The sequence below is a fragment of the Sparus aurata genome, chromosome 16, assembly GCF_900880675.1.
Source record: "Sparus aurata chromosome 16, fSpaAur1.1, whole genome shotgun sequence".
NCBI lineage: Eukaryota > Metazoa > Chordata > Actinopteri > Spariformes > Sparidae > Sparus > Sparus aurata.
Window position 1 is genome coordinate 27398532 of NC_044202.1, and position 19200 is coordinate 27417731.

Consider the following 19200-nt stretch of genomic DNA (forward strand, 5'->3'; position numbering starts at 1 on the left):
CCTGTTAAAAGGTCTTATAACAGTGACGAACACTCAGTTGATTTAAATAAATCAATGCCATCTCTCTTTGTGCATAGCAACACATCCATCCTGGGATAAAATGATGCCAGCTCCCTTCCTTGTCAACAAAGGAAGAGGGGGAACCAGGTAGGGCGTTGTTTCTGTGGACTGTAAAACAGCTGATGCAACGACAGTTCCACAGGCAATGGCACACAACGGGGAAATGTGAGTGAGACAGGCCCAAGGACCTTTCTGACACCCAATTGTTTCCTGAGTTTCTGTGTCTGGCTTTCCGGACCGGAAACTTTTGGACACCCCCCAGTGAGTTTGTATCTGTGTATTTATGCGTGCATGCACTGACTGCACTATGTATTTGTGTGTGTGTGTGTGTGTGTGTGTGCGTGTGTGCGTGCATGCATGCATGCATGCGTGTGTGTGTGTCTTTTGGATGTTCGGTTGGATTGTTAGTGAAGATGCAGGAAGTACACTGGCAAAATGCCCATTGCTTTTTAAAGAACATAGGAAAGATTAGAAAAAGACGCTGTGCAGTGTTGAACAATGCCACTAACAGATGGTTATGTTGACCACAGGCATTACATTATGTTCACAGAGCAGTATCCTTGACCTCTGACCCCACAAGACTCCACCAATATGAAAATCCATATGGGGTCAAGTAGTCCAAGAGTCACAAAATATTCTGAAAGAACTAAATGTTTCGGCCTTGGAAACATTCAATTTCAGAATGATAATAAATGGCGAATAGGTCAAAAGGACAGTGTTAAATGTGACCAGTTTAATGTAACCATTTAGTTAGCAGTAGGATTACACTATGCAACTGTGCACAATTATTTAAAGAATAATGTTATCATCAAAGGAAGAAAAGGTATTTAAAACATTTGTTGTAATTTCCAGGTTGTTCTTTCCAATCCCTAAAATTAAAAAGCAAAGGCCTTTTTCCCAGAGCTGCCATATTTTTACAAAAAACCCCACAAAACTCAAAACACAACAATGAGCAAACTAAGGGAGAATACCACAAAGTGGTATATATTTCAAGAAACACTGGGCAAACCTCTGTCTGAGCAGTGCTGGCTGATATGGTATAATTGTGTACTGAGTGCAGAAAATCAAACTCTCAGCTGTTAAAAAAAGAAGACTTGACTTCACTCTACTTCAACTACATCAACATGATGCACCCAAAGGGACAGAATGAAAAGAAGTTTTCTCGATTTTTCTAAATCACATCGTCATGATTGAGTTTGAAGTCGGACTACAATGGCAACATACACCGTGCAGTTCTGGTGCTGGTAGAGTAAAATGAGCTGAGCATGAGCATTGTGGTAAAAACATATGGGAAATGTGTTAAAAGTAACAGGCACACGCCCAAGAGAGCCACCTGAAACATGTTCCTCTACCACCCTCTTGTGATGTAACCTCATATTACACTTTTTAAATACCAAAATATAATTTTGTTGATTTTTAAAATTCTGGATTAATATACCGAATTTAAAATGTTAGCGTCATTCTAAACTGTTATTTGAGGTGATATTTGAAAACGAATGTGTCTTGGGATGCTTTTATTTTGAAACATTTGAAGTGAGCTTTTACCCGGAAACACTCCAGTGTTATTGTGCTAACGGTGTGTCATCAACACATCAGACTATGGTGGGAACTGCAAATGTTGGGGAAAATAGAGTATTAGATTCATGTTACTATTTCTTTAAGGGATAGTTCAAGACAAGTAAGAACTAGTGTCTTTGTGAACAGGCTGTCATAAAGTTCACAGGATAGCAGGACTCAAGCTGCCAAGCTACGTTGAGCTTCCTCCACAACTGGACTGTTAGCAAGCAGGCTAACTGGCTGATTCCCTGTCTGCTTGGGACCTGACGGGACGCGACAGAGATGTCCTGCAGCTTTTTAGAGTTTTGTCGGCTCCAAGATCTTAAAGCGGTCAGGGACTTCTTGTTCCTTAGTCAGAAAACTGAGCCAGTGGAGGAGAAGAATCTTACAGGTACCATGGAAATATATATATATGTATTTCTGTAGAATGCTACAGCCTTTAAGTGTTAACGTTAAGTCAAGTGACAACTCATGTTAGCTATGTTTGGTACTAGCTTGCCACAGTAACTGCTTACTACGATTTTAAAAAACACTAAACATAAAGCTAAATAACGTTATGGCAAAGTGTCTTGCTACTTCATCTGTCGCTCTGTCTTCAACCCACGGTTCGATATTTTTAGGTTATTTCCCTGAAGAATTACCTTCGTCAGCCCCCCCTTTTCTTGCATTCTCTTGTATCGGTTCGTATCGTTGGCAGATGTCTTTTACACATCTTTAATCACAGTACGGCCTGGTGCAATATCCAAATTGCAGAAGCTGCAAATTTGGTTTATTTCGATGTGTGGCAAAACCCCATTGTAACGAAGTACCTTGGTGCTGCAGAGATGTCCAGGCCTACATATCTTGCTCCCAGATGTGAGAAAACATGTTCGCCTGGTACAGAACCCAGCAAATGTTCCATCGTCATGATTTTAGTTTTTTCTCCAAAATGGAGAATTGTGTGATGCAATGTATGATATTTCCCACTAAAGATGACTGATATTGCAATCAGAATATCTGTTTTTCCTTATTGTGCAGTATTAGCTGTGACTGTATCCTGTAATTTCACACCCCAACAATAATTACATCAATCACTTTGGTCTTTTATTGGAACTTATGTCGACTGGTATGTTTGCTGTGTGTTGACCACCAGAAACGTGAATAACCAGTCAGTAAGTGCCTGGTCATTTTAAAGTCTTCACCTTAAAATTATAAATCTTCCAATTTTATTGGCTTTGTTTTATGATGTGATATTTATGAAAAAACGAGACCTGAGCAACAGGACATCTAGTCAGTTCCTAACCGCTGTATAAGCTGCTCCATCAGCATAGTGTCACAAATAAAAATAATTGTAATTAAATGACCCTGTTTCCTTTTACCCTAACAGAAAATGAGCTTACATGGGACACCTCTGACTGGGAGTCAGCATGGGATAGTGGTGACAACAAAGAGGAGGAAGCCACTTCTGCCTCAAAGGTCTGTTCTTTTGTATTTCATCAGCCGTTTCAGGATTTCATTTCTGGCATTGCAAAACTGCTTCAGCTACTCACGAACACACAGTATTAATTAATAATATTTTAAAGGACAATATATAGAATATTGCCCATTTGTCCCATAATTACCATATTTTTTGTACTCAGAGTATTTGTTGAAACCACTTAAATTTTAAAAGATGTTGGAAAAGGTCGGGGGAATTAAATAACATTGAAGACCAAGTAATGGAGCACAATATCTACTGAGTGCTTTGCCCCACAGGTGGAGGAGGTGACCACAGTGCAGAGTGCACCCTGGCTGCAGGACTGCGTCGTGTCCCTGTCGCCTTGCTCTGACCTGTTAGTCTTGGCACATGACCAGAAGGCTGCCTTTCTTTCGGGTCAGATATTCAAACAAACACTCATATCTAAGAGCGCAGAGGAGTTTTCATATTTTAATGTGAATTGATTTTTACAGCTAAGTGGCGTTCAGTTGACAGTGGCAGGGAGGAGATGACCCTGGCTGTGTCCTGGACTGGAACCCTGAGCAATGACGAAGGGTAAGAGTACAACAAGACTAACTTAAGAGGAATGGAAATGCTGAAAAGGATAAGTGGAATAAGGAAGATAACAAAATATTGGAAGACAGAATGCAAGAAACTTTGAGGTGAAAATGAAGTTTAAAAAAAAAAGGATACAGTCGGTTCGCTTTGAAAAGGGATCGTTAAATCGCCGGTAAACAAGTGAAACGTGAGATAAAGGATAAGATCAAGACTCTTTCGAGTGAACGCTGTAAAGGGAACTGCTTTGTGTGTTTTTTCACAACAGAGAGTGTGTGAGCAGCTCTATCTGTATTCCATTGGCAAGCCAGAAGAGGTAAGAATTACTCATAGAAGAAATAGAGAAGGTGTCTGTGCAAAATGCCTGCCTGTGTGTGTGTGTGTGTATATATGGCATAATATATATATATATATATATGTGTGTGTTTGTTTGTGTGTGTGTAGAAGCTCCACAGGGCGGCCTGACTGGACATGTGTAGTAGTGGGTTTCACCTCTGGCTATGTCCGCTTCTACACAGAGGTACCTTGTTAATGTTATTTCTCCTTTTTGTTTACTTCTAGCCTGTAAAAAAAACTTTTGTCAGACAATCAGCAGAAACAAAAGGAAATTGGAACTGTTCAATACTCAGAAGTGAACATATTAAATTTAACATCAATTGTTTCTGGTCAGAATGGGGTTCTGCTTCTGGCCCAGCTGCTGCATGAGGACCCTGTATTGAGGCTCAAGTGTCGCACATATGAGATCCCTCGTCATCCTGGAGTAACTGAGCAGGTAATGTGCATGCTGAACAATCAGAAATGTTTATTAAAATGATATTCAAATTCAAAGGAAAAGTTTAACATTTTAGAACATTTTTATCTTTGTGCCAAGAGTTAGATGACAAAAATTTTTAGTGTTGTGGCGCACCGTCTGTTCGGGGTGGGGGGGGGGAGCTCCTAGCCGTCAACCGGGGGACGGACTGAAAATTTGACTGAAATACAGCTTAGTCTGTCATGAGTGCAAAAAACTGCGTCTTTCGCTCTGAAAAGCACAAATTTGGCCAGAAAATACTTCTAACTAAAACTAATGATATAACAGCTGAAACCATGTTTCAATACTATAATTAGGTAGAATTCACACAATTTGAGCCAGGCCTGGGTTCGGGGCTCGCAGGCGAGCGCCTGGTGGCCAGGTCTTTGCCCACGGGACCCGGCCGGGCGCAGCCCGAACGAGCGACGTGGGCCCGCCCTCCAGTGGGCTCACCACTTGCAGGAGGGTTCAGAAGGGGCCGGTGCAGCGGGATATGGGTGGCAGTCGTGGGCAGGGGCCCCGGTGACCCAATCCCCGGATGGTGACTCTAGCCATGGGGACATGGAATGTCACCTCGCTGGGGGGGAAAGAGCCTGAGCTGGTGTGGGAGGTTGAGCGGTACCGGCTAGAAATAGTCGGGCTCTGGAACCCAACTCCTTGAGAGAGGCTGGACTCTCTTCTACTCTGGAGTTGCCCGCGGTGAGAGGCGGCGAGCTGGTGTGGGCTTGCTTATAGCTCCTCAGCTCAGCCGCCATGTGTTGGAGTTTTCCCCAGTGAATGAGAGGGTCGCTTCCCTGCGCCTTCGGGTCAGGGATAGGTCTCTCACCGTTGTCTCGGCTTATGGGCCGAGCAGCGGTGCAGAGTACCTGGCCTTCTTGGAGTCCCTGGGAGGGGTACTGGAGAGTGCTCCAACCGGGGATGCCGTCGTTCTACTGGGGGACTTCAACTCCACATGGGCAGCGACAGTGTTACCTGGAGGGGTGTGATTGGGAGGAACGGCCTCCCCGATCTGAACCCGAGTGGTGTTTTGTTACTGGACTTCTGTGCTAGACACAGTTTGTCCATAACGAACACCATGTTCAAGCATAAGGGTGTCCATAGGGTGACACCCTAGGCCGGAGGTCAATGATCGACTTTGTGGTCGTGTCATCTGACCTTCGGCCGTATGTCTTGGACACTCGGGTGAAGAGAGGGGCTGAGCTGTCAACTGATCACCACCTGGTGGTGAGTCGGATCCGCTGGCAGGGGACGAAGCTGGACAGACCTGGCAGACCCAAACGTATTGTGAGGGTCTGTTGGCAACATCTGGCGGAACCCTCTGTCAGGGAGATCTTTAACTCCCACCTCCGGGAGAGCTTTGACCAGATCCCGAGGGAGGCTGGGGACATTGAGTCCGAAGGGACCATGTTCTCCACTTCCATTGTTGACACTGCTGTCCGGAGCTGTGGCCGCAAGGTCTCCGGTGCCTGTCGTGGCGGCAATCCCCGAACCCGGTGGTGGACCCCGGAAGTAAGGGATGCTGTCAAGCTGAAGAAGGAGTCCTACCGAGCCTGGCTGGCCCAGGGGACTCCTGAGGCAGCTGACGGGTACCGGCAGGCCAAGCGTGCGGCAGCACGGGCAGTCGCGGAAGCAAAAACTCGGGTCTGGGAAGAGTTCGCGGAGGCCATGGAGGAGGACTACCGGTCGGCCTCGAAGAAATTCTGGCAAACCATCCGGCGCCTCAGGAGGGGGAAGCAGTCCTCCACCAACACTGTTTACAGTGGAGGTGGGGACCTGTTGACCTCGACTGGGGACATCGTTGGGCGGTGGAGGGAATATTTCGAGGATCTCCTCAATCCCACTGACACGCCTTCCATAGAGGAAGCAGAGGCTGGGGACTCAGAGGTTGACCCATTCATCACCCAAGCCGAAGTCACTGAGGTAGTCAGGAAGCTTCTCAGTGGCAAAGCACCGGGGGTGGATAAGATCCGCCCTGAGTACCTCAAGTCTCTGGATGTTGTGGGGCTGTCTTGGCTGACACGTCTCTGCAGCATCGCGTGGCAGTCGGGGACAGTGCCTCTGGACTGGCAGACCGGGGTGGTGGTCCCCCTATTCAAAAAGGGGGACCGGAGGGTGTGTTCCAACTATCAGGGGATCACACTCCTCAGCCTCCCTGGGAAAGTCTATTCCAGGGTACTGGAGAGGAGAATTCGGCCGATAGTCGAACCTCAGATTCAGGAGGAACAATGCGGTTTTCGTCCTGGCCGTGGAACACTGGACCAGCTCTATACCCTCCGCAGGGTGCTCGAGGGTTCATGGGAGTTTGCCCAACCAGTCCACATGTGTTTTGTGGACTTGGAGAAAGCATTCGACCGTGTCCCTCTTGGCATTCTGTGGGAGGTGCTCCGGGAGTACGGGGTCGGAGGCCCTCTGTTAAGGGCTGTACGGTCCTTGTACGACCGGAGCAGGAGCTTGGTACGCATTGCTGGCAGTAAGTCAGACCTGTTCCCGGTGCATGTTGGACTCCGGCAGGGCTGCCCTTTGTCACCGGTTCTGTTCATTATTTTTATGGACAGAATTTCTAGGCGCAGCCACGGGCCTGAGGGGGTCTGGTTCGGGGAGCCACTGGATTTCATCTCTGCTTTTCGCGGATGATGTGGTCTTGTTGGCTCCTTCGAGCCAGGACCTCCAGCATGTCCTGGGGCGGTTTGCAGCCGAGTGTGAAGCGGCTGGGATGAGGATCAGCACCTCCAAATCTGAGGCCATGGTTCTCGACCGGAAAAAGGTGGCTTGCTCCCTCCGGGTTGGGGGAGAGTTCCTGCCTCAAGTGGAGGAGTTTAAGTATCTTGGGGTCTTGTTCACGAGTGAGGGAAGGATGGAACGTGAGATCGACAGGCGGATCGGTGCAGCGGCCGCAGTAATGCGCTTGTTGTATCGGTCTGTCGTGGTGAAGAGAGAGCTGAGTCGAAAGGCGAAGCTCTCGATTTACCAGTCAATCTACGTTCCTACCCTCACCAATGGTCATGAACTTTGGGTAATCCCTCGGGAGGTGTTCCTGGCATGTTCCGCTAGGAGGATACCTCGAGGAAGACCCAGGACACGCTGGTGTGACTATGTCACTCAGCTGGCCTGGGAACGCCTTGGGATCCTCCCGGAAGAGCTGGAGGAAGTGTCTGGGGAGAGGGAAGTCTGGGTGTCCCTGCTCAGGCAGCTGCCCCCGCGACCCGGCCCTGGATAAGCGGACGAAAATGGATGGACGGATGGATGGTTAATATGGAAGCTAAAGCCAGCAGCTGACTACCTTAGAAAAGTCTCAGCTGGTTGCAGTTTGCCCGGAAGTCAATTCTCAAGGTCAGAAAACATAAATGAGCTATAACGTCTTAATTAGTGAGCTTTAGTAGGGTTCATTTTGTAACATTAGGACCAGGGCTTCACAATTAATCTAAATCAATAACATTTTATCAAAATCGCTATATTTGCAATATCCAAATCACAGAAGCTCGAGTAAAATGTTTGCCAAAAAAGCATCAACTTCTGTAGTGCTGCAGAGAGTCTTGATCTTCACATGTAAGAAAACATGTTTGGTACATAATCATGATTTTAATAGTTTTTTGCAGTAAGGAAAATAGAAATGGAAAACGGGATGCAAAGATGATCATTCCCACAAATAATGAATCCTCATCACAATCACCTGTAAAAATAATCCCAGTATGTTTTTTTTACCCTATTGTGCATCCCTACTCTGGACAGAGCCAGGGTAGCATTTTCACCTCTGGTTCCAGTCTTTTTTGTAAGCTAAGCTGCATACTGGTTGTACCCTCATATTTACCATGCAGGTTTGGTATAATTTTGCTACTGTAATTCTCATCAATAAAGCGAATAAGTGTATTTCTCAAAATGTTGAACAATTCATTTAGCACATATTCCAAGATTAAAATGCCCCGATGTATCAGGCTCAAATTGTGAAAGAGTTTTTCAGGGACCATGAGACATCATTTTAATACATGGATTGGCCCTGTGACATTTTCCCCATTGAGAATCATTGGGGTGTGCTGGATCAGACTCTATGCAGTGGCGAAAAATTAATGCAACTCTGGACGAAAACAAATCTTGTGACATTGCATAATTTATCAAAACAATGCAATGCTGAATGTTCGCTGTTATCAAAGCTTAAGGCAGTCCAGTGTGTGATATATTTATTTTGCCGAGGCAAAATAATGGCAGTCTTGAGTTCCAAAGTTGTAAGATTACGCGAATACCAAAGTAGTTGGCTATTGTTCTAATAATTTAGAAATTGATAATTATTGTCTTTATCCTATCACAGCATGAAGAGTTAAGTATCCTCTACCCTGCTGCTCTGGTCACCATCGATGGCTTCAGCCTCTTTCAGTCTCTGAGGGCCTGCAGGAACCAGGTTGCAAGAGGTGCTGTTGCTTAACTAAGCATGTGTGTTCAATCCTGTTTACCATAAAGCTGAGGTGCTGTGGTTCTTCTCACTATACATGTTGTATGCATCAAGTATGTCGGTACCATCAGCATATGTATTCATTTAGAAAAAAAATAATACTAGAAGTCTTTTAGTTGGAACATGAGATATGTTTCTACTGTGTTGAATTAAAGGTAAGTTGAAAAATATTGGCATATCATGGCATTATTAAGTTTTACAGTGTCCAAACCTTTTGGGATTTTGGAGTATCTACAGTGTGTGCATAAGTGTGTGTTATATTGTAGGATGGGAGTCATGGGATTCATGGGAGTCGTGTTAAATATTCAATTATTTTTCAGTGTGTTAACCGGAGATGTGTTTTTTACTTGCTCTCTTGCTGGATAGTGTTTGCTACAAAGCATTCAGGTACAGAGGAGACAAACGCACAACTACCACACAGACACACACACACACACACACACACACACACACACACACACATTGTACAGTTTCTAGAAGCTTGGTAGCCAAGCTTCAAAACATCTAGTAGTGCTTAACATAAGGTAAGCTTATGAGCTAGAGGAGATTGTTGATGACATGTCTTGTCAAAGATTTGCTAACCTAATGGTTAATTGACTGTGCTCTGCCTCCAGCGGCAGCAGCAGGTAGTGATGTGATCCAGCCTCCTCCCTTGGCCTATAAGAAGTGGGGTCTGCAGGACATGGAGACCATTGTGGACCACAGTAGTGTCGGTAAGAGACTATTATTTTTAGATTAATTGATTTTGTTCACACTGCTGTTTCTTTTTTCCCTGCCTTTCGATTTACCACTCCATCACAGGTAAAAGTGATCAAAGGGGATTTAATCTTTCTTGCATTTTTTACTGCACATAAGTCATGTTATTCTTGATTCACAGAAACATTTCTGACAATATTTTGACTATAAAAACATCCGAGGGAAGGGGCAAACAAATTGGTCAATGGACTTGCATTTCTAATGCGCTTTTCCAGTCTACTGACCGCTAAAAACCACTTTACAACACCTGTCACATTCACCCATTCACCCACACATTCATACACTGATGGATGAAATCAAAACTTAAAAAATCAACAGCAAAACTCAGGGCTATGTTTAATAGTAAAAGTAAGAGCATGTCCACATGCACAATGAGAACTCGAGGGACTGGAACTAAACAGTTGTGTAGCCTGAAGAAAGCCACTTATCAGTGAGGCTAAGAAAAAAAAAGGCTTACATTCGCTACGGAAGAATAGAGGTGGGTGACGCAATGCATCCATCATGCCTAGTGCCTACAGAACAGTGTTATGATCTGGGGTTGTTTCAGTTGGTCAGGTCTAGGTTCAGCAACGTTATGTGCCCAAAAAATAAGGTCATCTGACTGCCTGAATATACTTGAATGACCAGGTTTTTCCATCAGTGGATTTTTTCTTCTCTGATGGCACGACCGATACATTGGCCGGCCGATATTATCGGCCGATTATTGCATTTTTTACGTGTGTCTGCATCGGCCGATGCGGGCTGCTGCGTTCGCCGATCCGGCATTATTTACAGACAAGCGTCCACAGGCAGCTCCGTGTTGGTGGAGACGCTGCAGTGCACGTGCAGACCATGCATAGCCCCTCCCCCACTAGGAGAGTGCTGGAAGCCTGCTCTTCAACACAACGGTAAGTTTTAAACTTTCAAAGCATCTTTTAACTGTTTAACTTAGCTGAAATATCGCCGTATTGAAAGTGGAAACACGAATGCCAAATGCATGCTCTATATGTGTTTTGCTTGAAACTATAGCTAAGCAAGTTTGTGGGTCCAAATGGTAAACGGGAATGCCAAATGCCTCGTCTATCAAACTGCTTGCCAATATGGCTATATGTATTCATACGGTAGCTGTTACGAACACTGATCATAGGATTAAGTAATGCCGACGTTGTTCTGTGGTTCCATGGTGTTGTAGCTGTTTTATTTATCGACCACCTGGCTGAAGCTACGGACGTGTGTGTGTGTGTGTGTGTGTGTGTGTGTGTGTGTGTGTGTGTGTGTGTTTCTCTCTCCCTCTCCCTGCTTGGAGCCGGGCGGAGTTCCCTTGCCATCGCGGTGATATCATAGTGCAACCCCCCCTCATGAAGAGCTTTAATGATGAGAGATATGTTTTATATGTAGTTGAGTATTAATTTGTGTTAACGTTTATCATGTACCAGATGGCCTTACTAGTGTTTAGAGCCGTTTGCACACATTAGCATTAGCAATCCAGTTCAATGGTTAGGGTTAGGGTTTTTCAGTCAGCGTCAGCTACCAAACAGAAGTCTGTGTTTGTGTGTGTGTGTGTGTGTGTGTGTGTGTGTGTGTGCGTGTGCGTCTCACTCAGTGGGACACAGACGCATCACAGCGATATATGAGAGTGCTGTGCCGACTGAAGGAGAGCTTTTAAAACTTTGAGAAACAGTTTTATACTTGGTTGAATATTTATTCCTGTTAAAGTTGATGAAATTTAGAGGAGAAACTTGAACAGTTTGTTGCTTAATGCGCATCTGACATCACGTTATTTTCCTCTGCTAATTTATGTTCTGGGGTTGCCATTCTGGCAGCTTCTTTTACATTTTGGTTTAGACCTACTAGTGTGTTGTCTTTGCATATTAGGTGGCATAGTAGCCTAAGACATGCTCATTTTATTTTATGTAGAAAAATTTAAACCGTGGCAGTCTTAAATTACAAATCAAGCACTTTATTTCAACGGCTACTTATTTATTTATTGTTTATTGTTTTCTTAAATTATTTAAATGTGTTGACAAAAGACATTTTGTGATGACCTGATTATGTCTGTCTTATAATATGTCAGCAAGCAATGCATCATCAGGTCTGTGTTGTAGATGTGGAAGCCTTTTACCCTCGCACAGTTAACCATATGCACCCATCCATATGATGCACACATAATGTGGGTGATATGAATGTAAGATGATTGCACAAGATTGACACTGATCTGTGTTTTTGTTTATTCTTTTTAAAGAAATGGCAGAGCAGAAAACCAATCCAGCGTGGCAGCATTTCACAGAGCCTACTCCTTGAAAGGCTCGTTCTACCTCACCTGTTTTTTTATATTTGTTAAATATTGTTTACTTGATCTTGTTCTACCTCACCTGTTTTTAATATTTGTTAAATAATGTTTACTTGTTCTTGTTCTACCTCACCTTTTTTAATTTCAATAAACTAGTGCAGTGCCCGTAAGAAAAGTGTATTCCTATAAAAAAAAGTGGGAGCTTAAGCAGCTTTTTCATGGATGGCCAAATGAGGCTGTGTTAGAAGTTGGGACGTCAAGGATATTTAGGTTTGTTGTGAAATCCGATATTCCAGGGTATAATTGGCTGTTTTTCACTATTTTTGATTTTGCCATTATATTTCACCTTAAAAGCTATTTACTTGGTGTCATTATTTTCAGCACAACCTCACGTGTGACTGTACAGTTCTTTTTTCATTTTGACATACTGTATTAACACAATGGACCTAAAATCACAAAAAAAACATCAAATCTGAGTAGAAAAAGTTAGATTTTTTTACTGTGAAAACCACAAATATGTTTAACAAACCATTTTTTTTTTTTTTACTTATAATGCAAATATAAATTGTTGTTTGCTAAATTTATGCATACATTTAAAAAATTTACAAAGTTATATGTAACTATTTACATTTAAATGCAGGCAATGCTCAGGTCTGCCTGTGCTCCTTAAGAGCTGGACTGTCTGCTCCACATTCAGCTTCTCCTCATTATTCTGACTCATTAAACAAAAAACCGACTCCTCTACACACTAAACACACTACACCAAACACTACATAACACACTAACTACACACTCCAAACACGCTAAATGTCACAAATCTCTCAACTCTCAATATCGCTGTCTACACACCGACCGTCGTTGCCTGTCAATCATCCACCTAGGTCCCTCCCACAACTTCCTGTTCCTCAACAACCAAACTTGCTGCTTGGACATTTCGTGACAAAAGCCCATTTTTACCGTTTCTTCCTGCACCAGACACAAAGCAAACGTGACGGCAATGTTCGCGAAAAAGCGCGGCGGACATTATTTACCCTAGGTCAGGTTTTGGACATGCCGATGCGTCCGGTCCTTCGCCTCGGGAGGTGGGCCGTGTAGCTAGCAGCTAGCAGCTAGCTACACATGAACATCCACAGATTCCAATTCCACTTTGTTGTCCGCGCGTCTCCGGATCTTCTCAGACCCGAACAGACTTGGTCCGGACTCGTTTAATCTCATTAATCCACAACAGTCAGTTTAGATGCACAGAACAGAACAGAACGGACCGAACCGCCGTCAAAATCCTGGTCCAGCTTGTGCCGCTGCAGGTATAAATCCGCTTGTTTCTTCAGGTATGTCGTGAGCTTGAGCTCTGCAGTGATTGGCTCTGGTGCGCACGTGGCCACGGTGTGCAGTGATTGGCTCTGGTGCGCACGTGACTGTGGTTGCTCTGGTGGACAATGCTCAGCGGAATTTGTAAAGCATTTATGAAATAATTTATTCATGGTATCATTGCAGTCCAAACAAATGCTTAGATGCACACCACTGAACCACGCAGCAGCCATGTTGAAAGTCTCGGGTCAGTGTGATCCTTATCCGCAGAGATATTTGACCAACAGACACATACACACACACACACAGACAGACAGTGATTCCTTGTATTTATAGATCCTCTTTTTAAAATTGAGACTCTTAACATTTGTTATCATCATTATGTAATTTTTATGATGTAAATTGAGGGAGCAAAAGTAGTATCGGCTCCAAATATCGGCTCAAGAAAATCGGCAGTCCGTATCGGTCATCGGCTAAGGCTAATGAAAAAAAAACGGTATCGGCATTGGCCCTAAAAAATTCATATCGGTCGATCCCTAGTCTTGAGTTCCAGTTGTAATGTTCCAATTTGTGAAACTCTCATGTTTCTGTGATGGAGTGAGTGGAACACATACGACTGTGTCACAAAAAACATCATGAAGTTTCCTTCGATAATGAATTTATTACAGGTTCTTCTGTAAATGTGACCAAATCTGCTGGGTCAAAAATTTACATACAACCACTTTAACAATCAATTTCAGTGATTATAGTAAGTTGTGTTTCAATCAAATGTGCTTTGTGGCAAGGCCTTTTAACTTAACACTTGATGACTTTTCTTGGTCCATTTTGATGGGGCTTGTCTGATACCACATTAGACTCCACCACCAGCACTAAAATGGGAAAGTCTACGGAGCTCTGCATTGATCTTGAAAAAGTGCATTATTGATTTTAACAAGTCAGGAAAGTCACTTGGAGCTATTTCAAAGCAGTTACAGGTCCCAAGATCAACTGTGCAAATAATTACAGAAATTGAGTTGTTTGGATAGAATGACCAGCAATATGTTTGAAGAGGAGGCCTTTGAGAACACCATACCTACTGTCAAGCATGGTAGTGGTAATATTATGTTGTCGGGCTGTTTTACTACCAGTGGATCTGGTGCTTTTAAAGAAATAAATGGAATAATGAAGAAGGAGGATTATGTCTGATTTGTTTCAGGAAAACCTAAAATCATTAGCCAGAAGATTGGGTCTTGGGTGTAGTTGGGTGTTCCAACAGGACAGTGATCCCAAACACTCATCAGACATGGTAAAGGAATGGCTAAATCAGGCTGGACTTGAGGTTTTGAAATAGCTTTCCCAAAGTCCCGACTTGAATCCCATTGAGAAGATGTGGACTGTGCTGAATAAACAAGCCCATTCCGGGGAGCCAACAAATGTAGTTTGCTTCACATATTCTGTCAAGAAGAGTAATTAAAAGTCAGTCAGAGGACTACCGGAAGCTTGTGGATGGCTATCCACTTGAGGTGAAAATGGCCAAGAGACATTTAATCAAATATTAGAATTACTGTATGTATATTTTGGATTTGGATAAATTCATTATTGAACCAAACTTAATAAATGTTGTTTTTTGGTGACAAGGTAGAATGTGTTCCGCTCATTTCATCACTGAAAACGAGTTGTAGAAATTATTGGAATCTCAAGCCTTCCATGAAATACATGTTCTTTAAAAGTGTATGTGAACTTCTGACCATGACTGTATGTGTGCACTTTAATGAATAAAATGGCTCATGCAGTGGAAGAGATGGTGTTATTTAGAATGAAATACTGAATGTATGTTTTTCCTTTTGTAGTACATCTCTTGTTCATCCCTGTTCTCTCTTCTCTCCTGCTGTTAGGCATTATGACGCTGTGTGTGTTCGACCAGATGAGGAATGCATCTATCTTGGGGGGGTTTAATGCTTCAGTCAAGGGCAGCCCCCCTGCCATGTGCCAGTATGTGACTGTGGGAGGTGGACCGTACACAGGCTTTTACTATGCTGTTGAGGTGAGTAAGTGAGTGAGTGAGTGAGAGATGGAGCAAGTTAAGCTGTTTATTTCTGAATAAGAATGTTGTGTAAGAAAAAATGCTGTCATGATATCAGATATTCAGTAAACCATTATCACGATCACATGTATTCAAGACAGAATTATTAAGAAATATACAGATGATAGTGTGTGAGTGTGTGTGTGTGTTTCTTTTTTGGTAAATAAATTGTAACTCAACACAAGTATAGGAAGGTGGAGAGAAAGTCCTTAAGCATTATTGTACAAAAGTAAACAATTACACTTAATGAATAGTGCAGTTGATAAAAAAAATATCGCCATTGGATTATCTACACAGTAATATTGTGTGTATATTATCCACACAATAATGGTATTTCTTCACAGTTATTGTCAATACCAGTATATTGCAACACCCCCAGTTCAAGTGGTGATTATGACATCCAAATGACAATGCAAAGACAGTGTGTAAATGAATACTTTTTTGAGATTCAATTCAGCTGTTTGTTGTGTCTCTCTGTCTACATTCAGGGAAGCTCCCAGCCTCTCCTCTCTCATGTGGCTCTGGCTGTGGCCAGTAAACTCACCTCAGCTCTCTTCAGTGCTGCCAGGTGTGTATGTGTGTGTAAAACCAAGCTTCCATTATTGTATAAGCAAGATTATTGCCATTGATTAACAGCAGTTTTACCAAAACATACAGCAATTAAGACAAGCCACCAGTCAACAAGTAATAACATTAAAGGTGTGAGATCAAACTAACTCCTTTTAATGACAAACGGGGTTGTCAAGTGTTTCAGTGCAACTGTGATTTTGTTTCCTGCAGTACTGTTGACAGTCAACTGCTGCTTTAACAGCACAAAGCAGCCCAATCAATACTATGAATTATGGCTTGTTCTCTCCTCGACGCCAGCTTAATCCATGTAGAAGGGCAGTTCTGCCTTCATCCTCCAAGTCTCCTTTCACTCTTTTTCTACTGTATCTGAAGTGTATGTTGTCTGTCGCCTCCTCTCCTGCATAAGCTTTTCTTTTACTCTTCTTTACATCATCTCATTTGTTTCCTGTTCACTCTCTTTCTTACTGTTTTTCACTGAGTCTTTACTCCCTCTTGCTTTGCTCCTCTCAGTGGATGGTTAGGTTGGCACAAAAACAAGAATGAAGAGGAGGCTGTTCAGAAACACAAGCCCAAGGTGGAGCCTGCAACACCATTGGGGATCAGGTACCAATCGTGATATCTCAGTACACTTATCCCCTGTTGTCTACTATGGATATTTGCAGCATGAAGCTTGTTTCATCATCATCATTCTCAAATCAAACCTCTTTCCTCTTTTCCTACAGATTTGGTCTCCCAGACTCGCGGCGCCACGGCGAGTCAATCTGTCTGTCCCCCTGCAACACACTGGCTGGAGTTACAGACGACTTTGGACGAGTCACACTGCTGGACTTGGCTAGGGGCATTTGCATTCGCATGTGGAAAGGTGAGGTAGAACAGAAAAGACCTTATTTTTTAAATTCTAATTCTAATTTAGAATTCTATAATTCTAGGTTAAATGCAGAGCCCTGCTAAGATATAGAGCTTTTATATCCTGCTTGTATATTCCCTTTCTCTTCTCTCTATTGAGAGATGAGAGTGATGAAAGTGAGAAATTAATTTAATTGCAGGTTACCGAGATGCTCAGTTGGGTTGGCTGCAGGTTCCAGAGGAGCGAGGCGATCGGGAGTTCTCCCCCTCCTCTGCCCTTCCTAGACGCCATGCTCTGTTCCTGGTCATCTACGCCCCACGCAGGGGAATCCTGGAGGTGTGGGCAATGCAGCAGGGGCCTCGAGTCGGAGCCTTCACAGTAGGCAAACACTGCAGGTATAAACAATGCAACTATAAAATGCAGGTTTTAAATTTTACTTGCAGCTGATTCTTCACAAAAAAAACACACCTGTGGCTGCAAAGATTTGCTGCATTTCTTTGTCACTTTGGCCTGTTGGTTATACAAAAGAAACTATTTGAAGACGTCACTCTGAGTAACTGCGATGTGCTTTTTTCACAGTTTCACTGACATTTGACTGAAAATAATGGTGTGTGTGCATGTGCGTGCGTGCTTGCAGGTTGCTTTATGCTGGCTACCGTCTGATGGGGGTGAATAGTGTGACCAGTCAGGGCTGGCAGCTCCACACCCAGCAGGTGTGTCTGCTGGATCCCATCACAGGAGTATTGAGGACAGTTAACATACCCTTCCACCTGGCCCTCAGGTTGGTACACAGACAGAAAGACACACACATACATATTAACCTCAAAGATAATGTAAATCTGCATGTTATAGCTCACTTATTTAAGCCATATAGAATTACTCACATACACTAAATGCTAAAGAATGTTTAAGATCCCATTTTATAGAAATTAAAATTTCCTGTCTTCTCTGAGAAAGTGGTGCTGTATAAATACTGTAAAAGTATCAAAATGGTTAATTCCCAAGGGACCAGAAAATGGAGCAGATGGTTCCTGGTACTTGGTCCAACACTTTACCAAATCGTAATCTTCAGTGTAGGCTGGAATCAAGAAATAGGCTCGAAGCAGATCACTGGAGAGGTGCAGAATTTGATAGGCGTTTACTGGGTTCTACAAGGCAGCAACACCAGGAAATGGTGAGTTCGGTCCAGAGAGCAAACTTAAAAAGGTCTCTCTGCACTCCTGCTTTTATGCTGGTAGGTGTCCACCTATTTCTTAAACACCACCCCTTAGGGCCAGTTCTAATGGTGGATAACATCACCTGATTTGCCAGTGGTCGTTGGTTGACCTTTTTTTCCGTATCCAACGGCTGCCTCCATTAGCTTTATACATTGAGTGTCTGACTATATCATAGCTAAGCTGTAAAGGTACTATCAGGCCTATACCCTCCTTTTCTGGGTGCTGCTGAGTGAAAAAAATCAATAGAGATTCACAATCTGTAAAAGATCTGGGTGTGATTTTTGACTCTGAGCTCAGTTTTATTCCACACATCAAAAATATAACAAAGATAGGTTTTTACCATCTTAAGAATATAGCCAGAGTCCGCCTGTTTCTCTCTCAGGCCAGCACAGAGGTGCTGATGCATGCTTTTATCTCTTGTCGCTTAGACTACTGTAATGCCCTGCTCTCTGGCCTTCCCAAAAAGAGCATCTCGAATTTACAATTATTACAAAACTCAGCTGCACGAGTGCTGACAAGGACCAGCTGGGGGGAAGCAGATTACACCGGTTTCAGAGTCGCTGCATTGGCTCCCCGTGCATTTCAGGACTGATTTTAAGGTTCTTTTACTAGTTTCTTAGTGTCTTAATGGTCTTGGGCCTTCTTACTTATCTGACCTGCTTTAACACTATCAGCCCCCGCACTGGCCTTTTGACCATCCCACAGGTTAGTTAAAAAAAGTACGGGGAGGCGGCTTTCAGTTATTATGGCCTCCGACTGTGGAACAGCCTGCTGGAGAACCTCAGGGTCATGGAGACTGTTGAGCTTTTTAAAAAAAAACTCAAGACCCACCTTTTTAACCAGGCTTCTAATTAATTTTTTTATTCTTTTTAATTCATTTTATGCTTTGCAAATTAGAGCACTTGTATCCTTTATCCTTTTTTACTGTTTTAATCTCTCACGCTATGCTTTTAGGTTTTAGTCTCTCGTGTTTTTAGCCTTTATGCTTTTATGTTTTAGTCCCTAGTGTTTTTAGCCTTTATGCGTTTATGTTTTAGTCCCTAGTGTTTTTAGCCTTTATGCGTTTATGTTTTAGTCACTCGTGTTTTTAGCCTCTATGCTTTTATGTTTTAGTCTCTCGTGTTTTTAGCCTTTATGGTTTTAAGTTTTAGTCCCTAGTGTTTTTAGCCTTTATGCGTTTATGTTTTAGTCACTCGTGTTTTTAGCCTCTATGCTTTTATGTTTTAGTCTCTCGTGTTTTTAGCCTCTATGCTTTTCACTTTATTTTACTGTTTTAGTCTGTCAGTTTTTAATCTCCAGTGTTTCCTCA

General features: G+C 43.1%; 1 protein-coding gene across 2 annotated transcripts in view; it reads left to right on the forward strand.

Moving 5' to 3' along the window:
• The first annotated feature begins 1603 nt into the window (after positions 1-1603).
• rab3gap2 (RAB3 GTPase activating protein subunit 2 (non-catalytic)) overlaps positions 1604-19200 on the forward strand; it is a 28837-nt gene continuing 11240 nt past the window's right edge. For both annotated transcript variants that reach the window (XM_030392278.1, XM_030392279.1), the window contains exons 1-15: positions 1604-2008; positions 2984-3072; positions 3352-3469; positions 3547-3628; positions 3897-3944; positions 4073-4148; positions 4299-4400; positions 8722-8821; positions 9477-9575; positions 15070-15218; positions 15746-15825; positions 16338-16430; positions 16550-16689; positions 16874-17069; positions 17312-17455. In XM_030392278.1, the coding sequence (XP_030248138.1) occupies positions 1900-2008; positions 2984-3072; positions 3352-3469; positions 3547-3628; positions 3897-3944; positions 4073-4148; positions 4299-4400; positions 8722-8821; positions 9477-9575; positions 15070-15218; positions 15746-15825; positions 16338-16430; positions 16550-16689; positions 16874-17069; positions 17312-17455 (1625 nt within the window). In that variant the 5' untranslated portion in view covers positions 1604-1899. The remainder of the gene's footprint in view (positions 2009-2983; positions 3073-3351; positions 3470-3546; positions 3629-3896; positions 3945-4072; positions 4149-4298; positions 4401-8721; positions 8822-9476; positions 9576-15069; positions 15219-15745; positions 15826-16337; positions 16431-16549; positions 16690-16873; positions 17070-17311; positions 17456-19200) is intronic.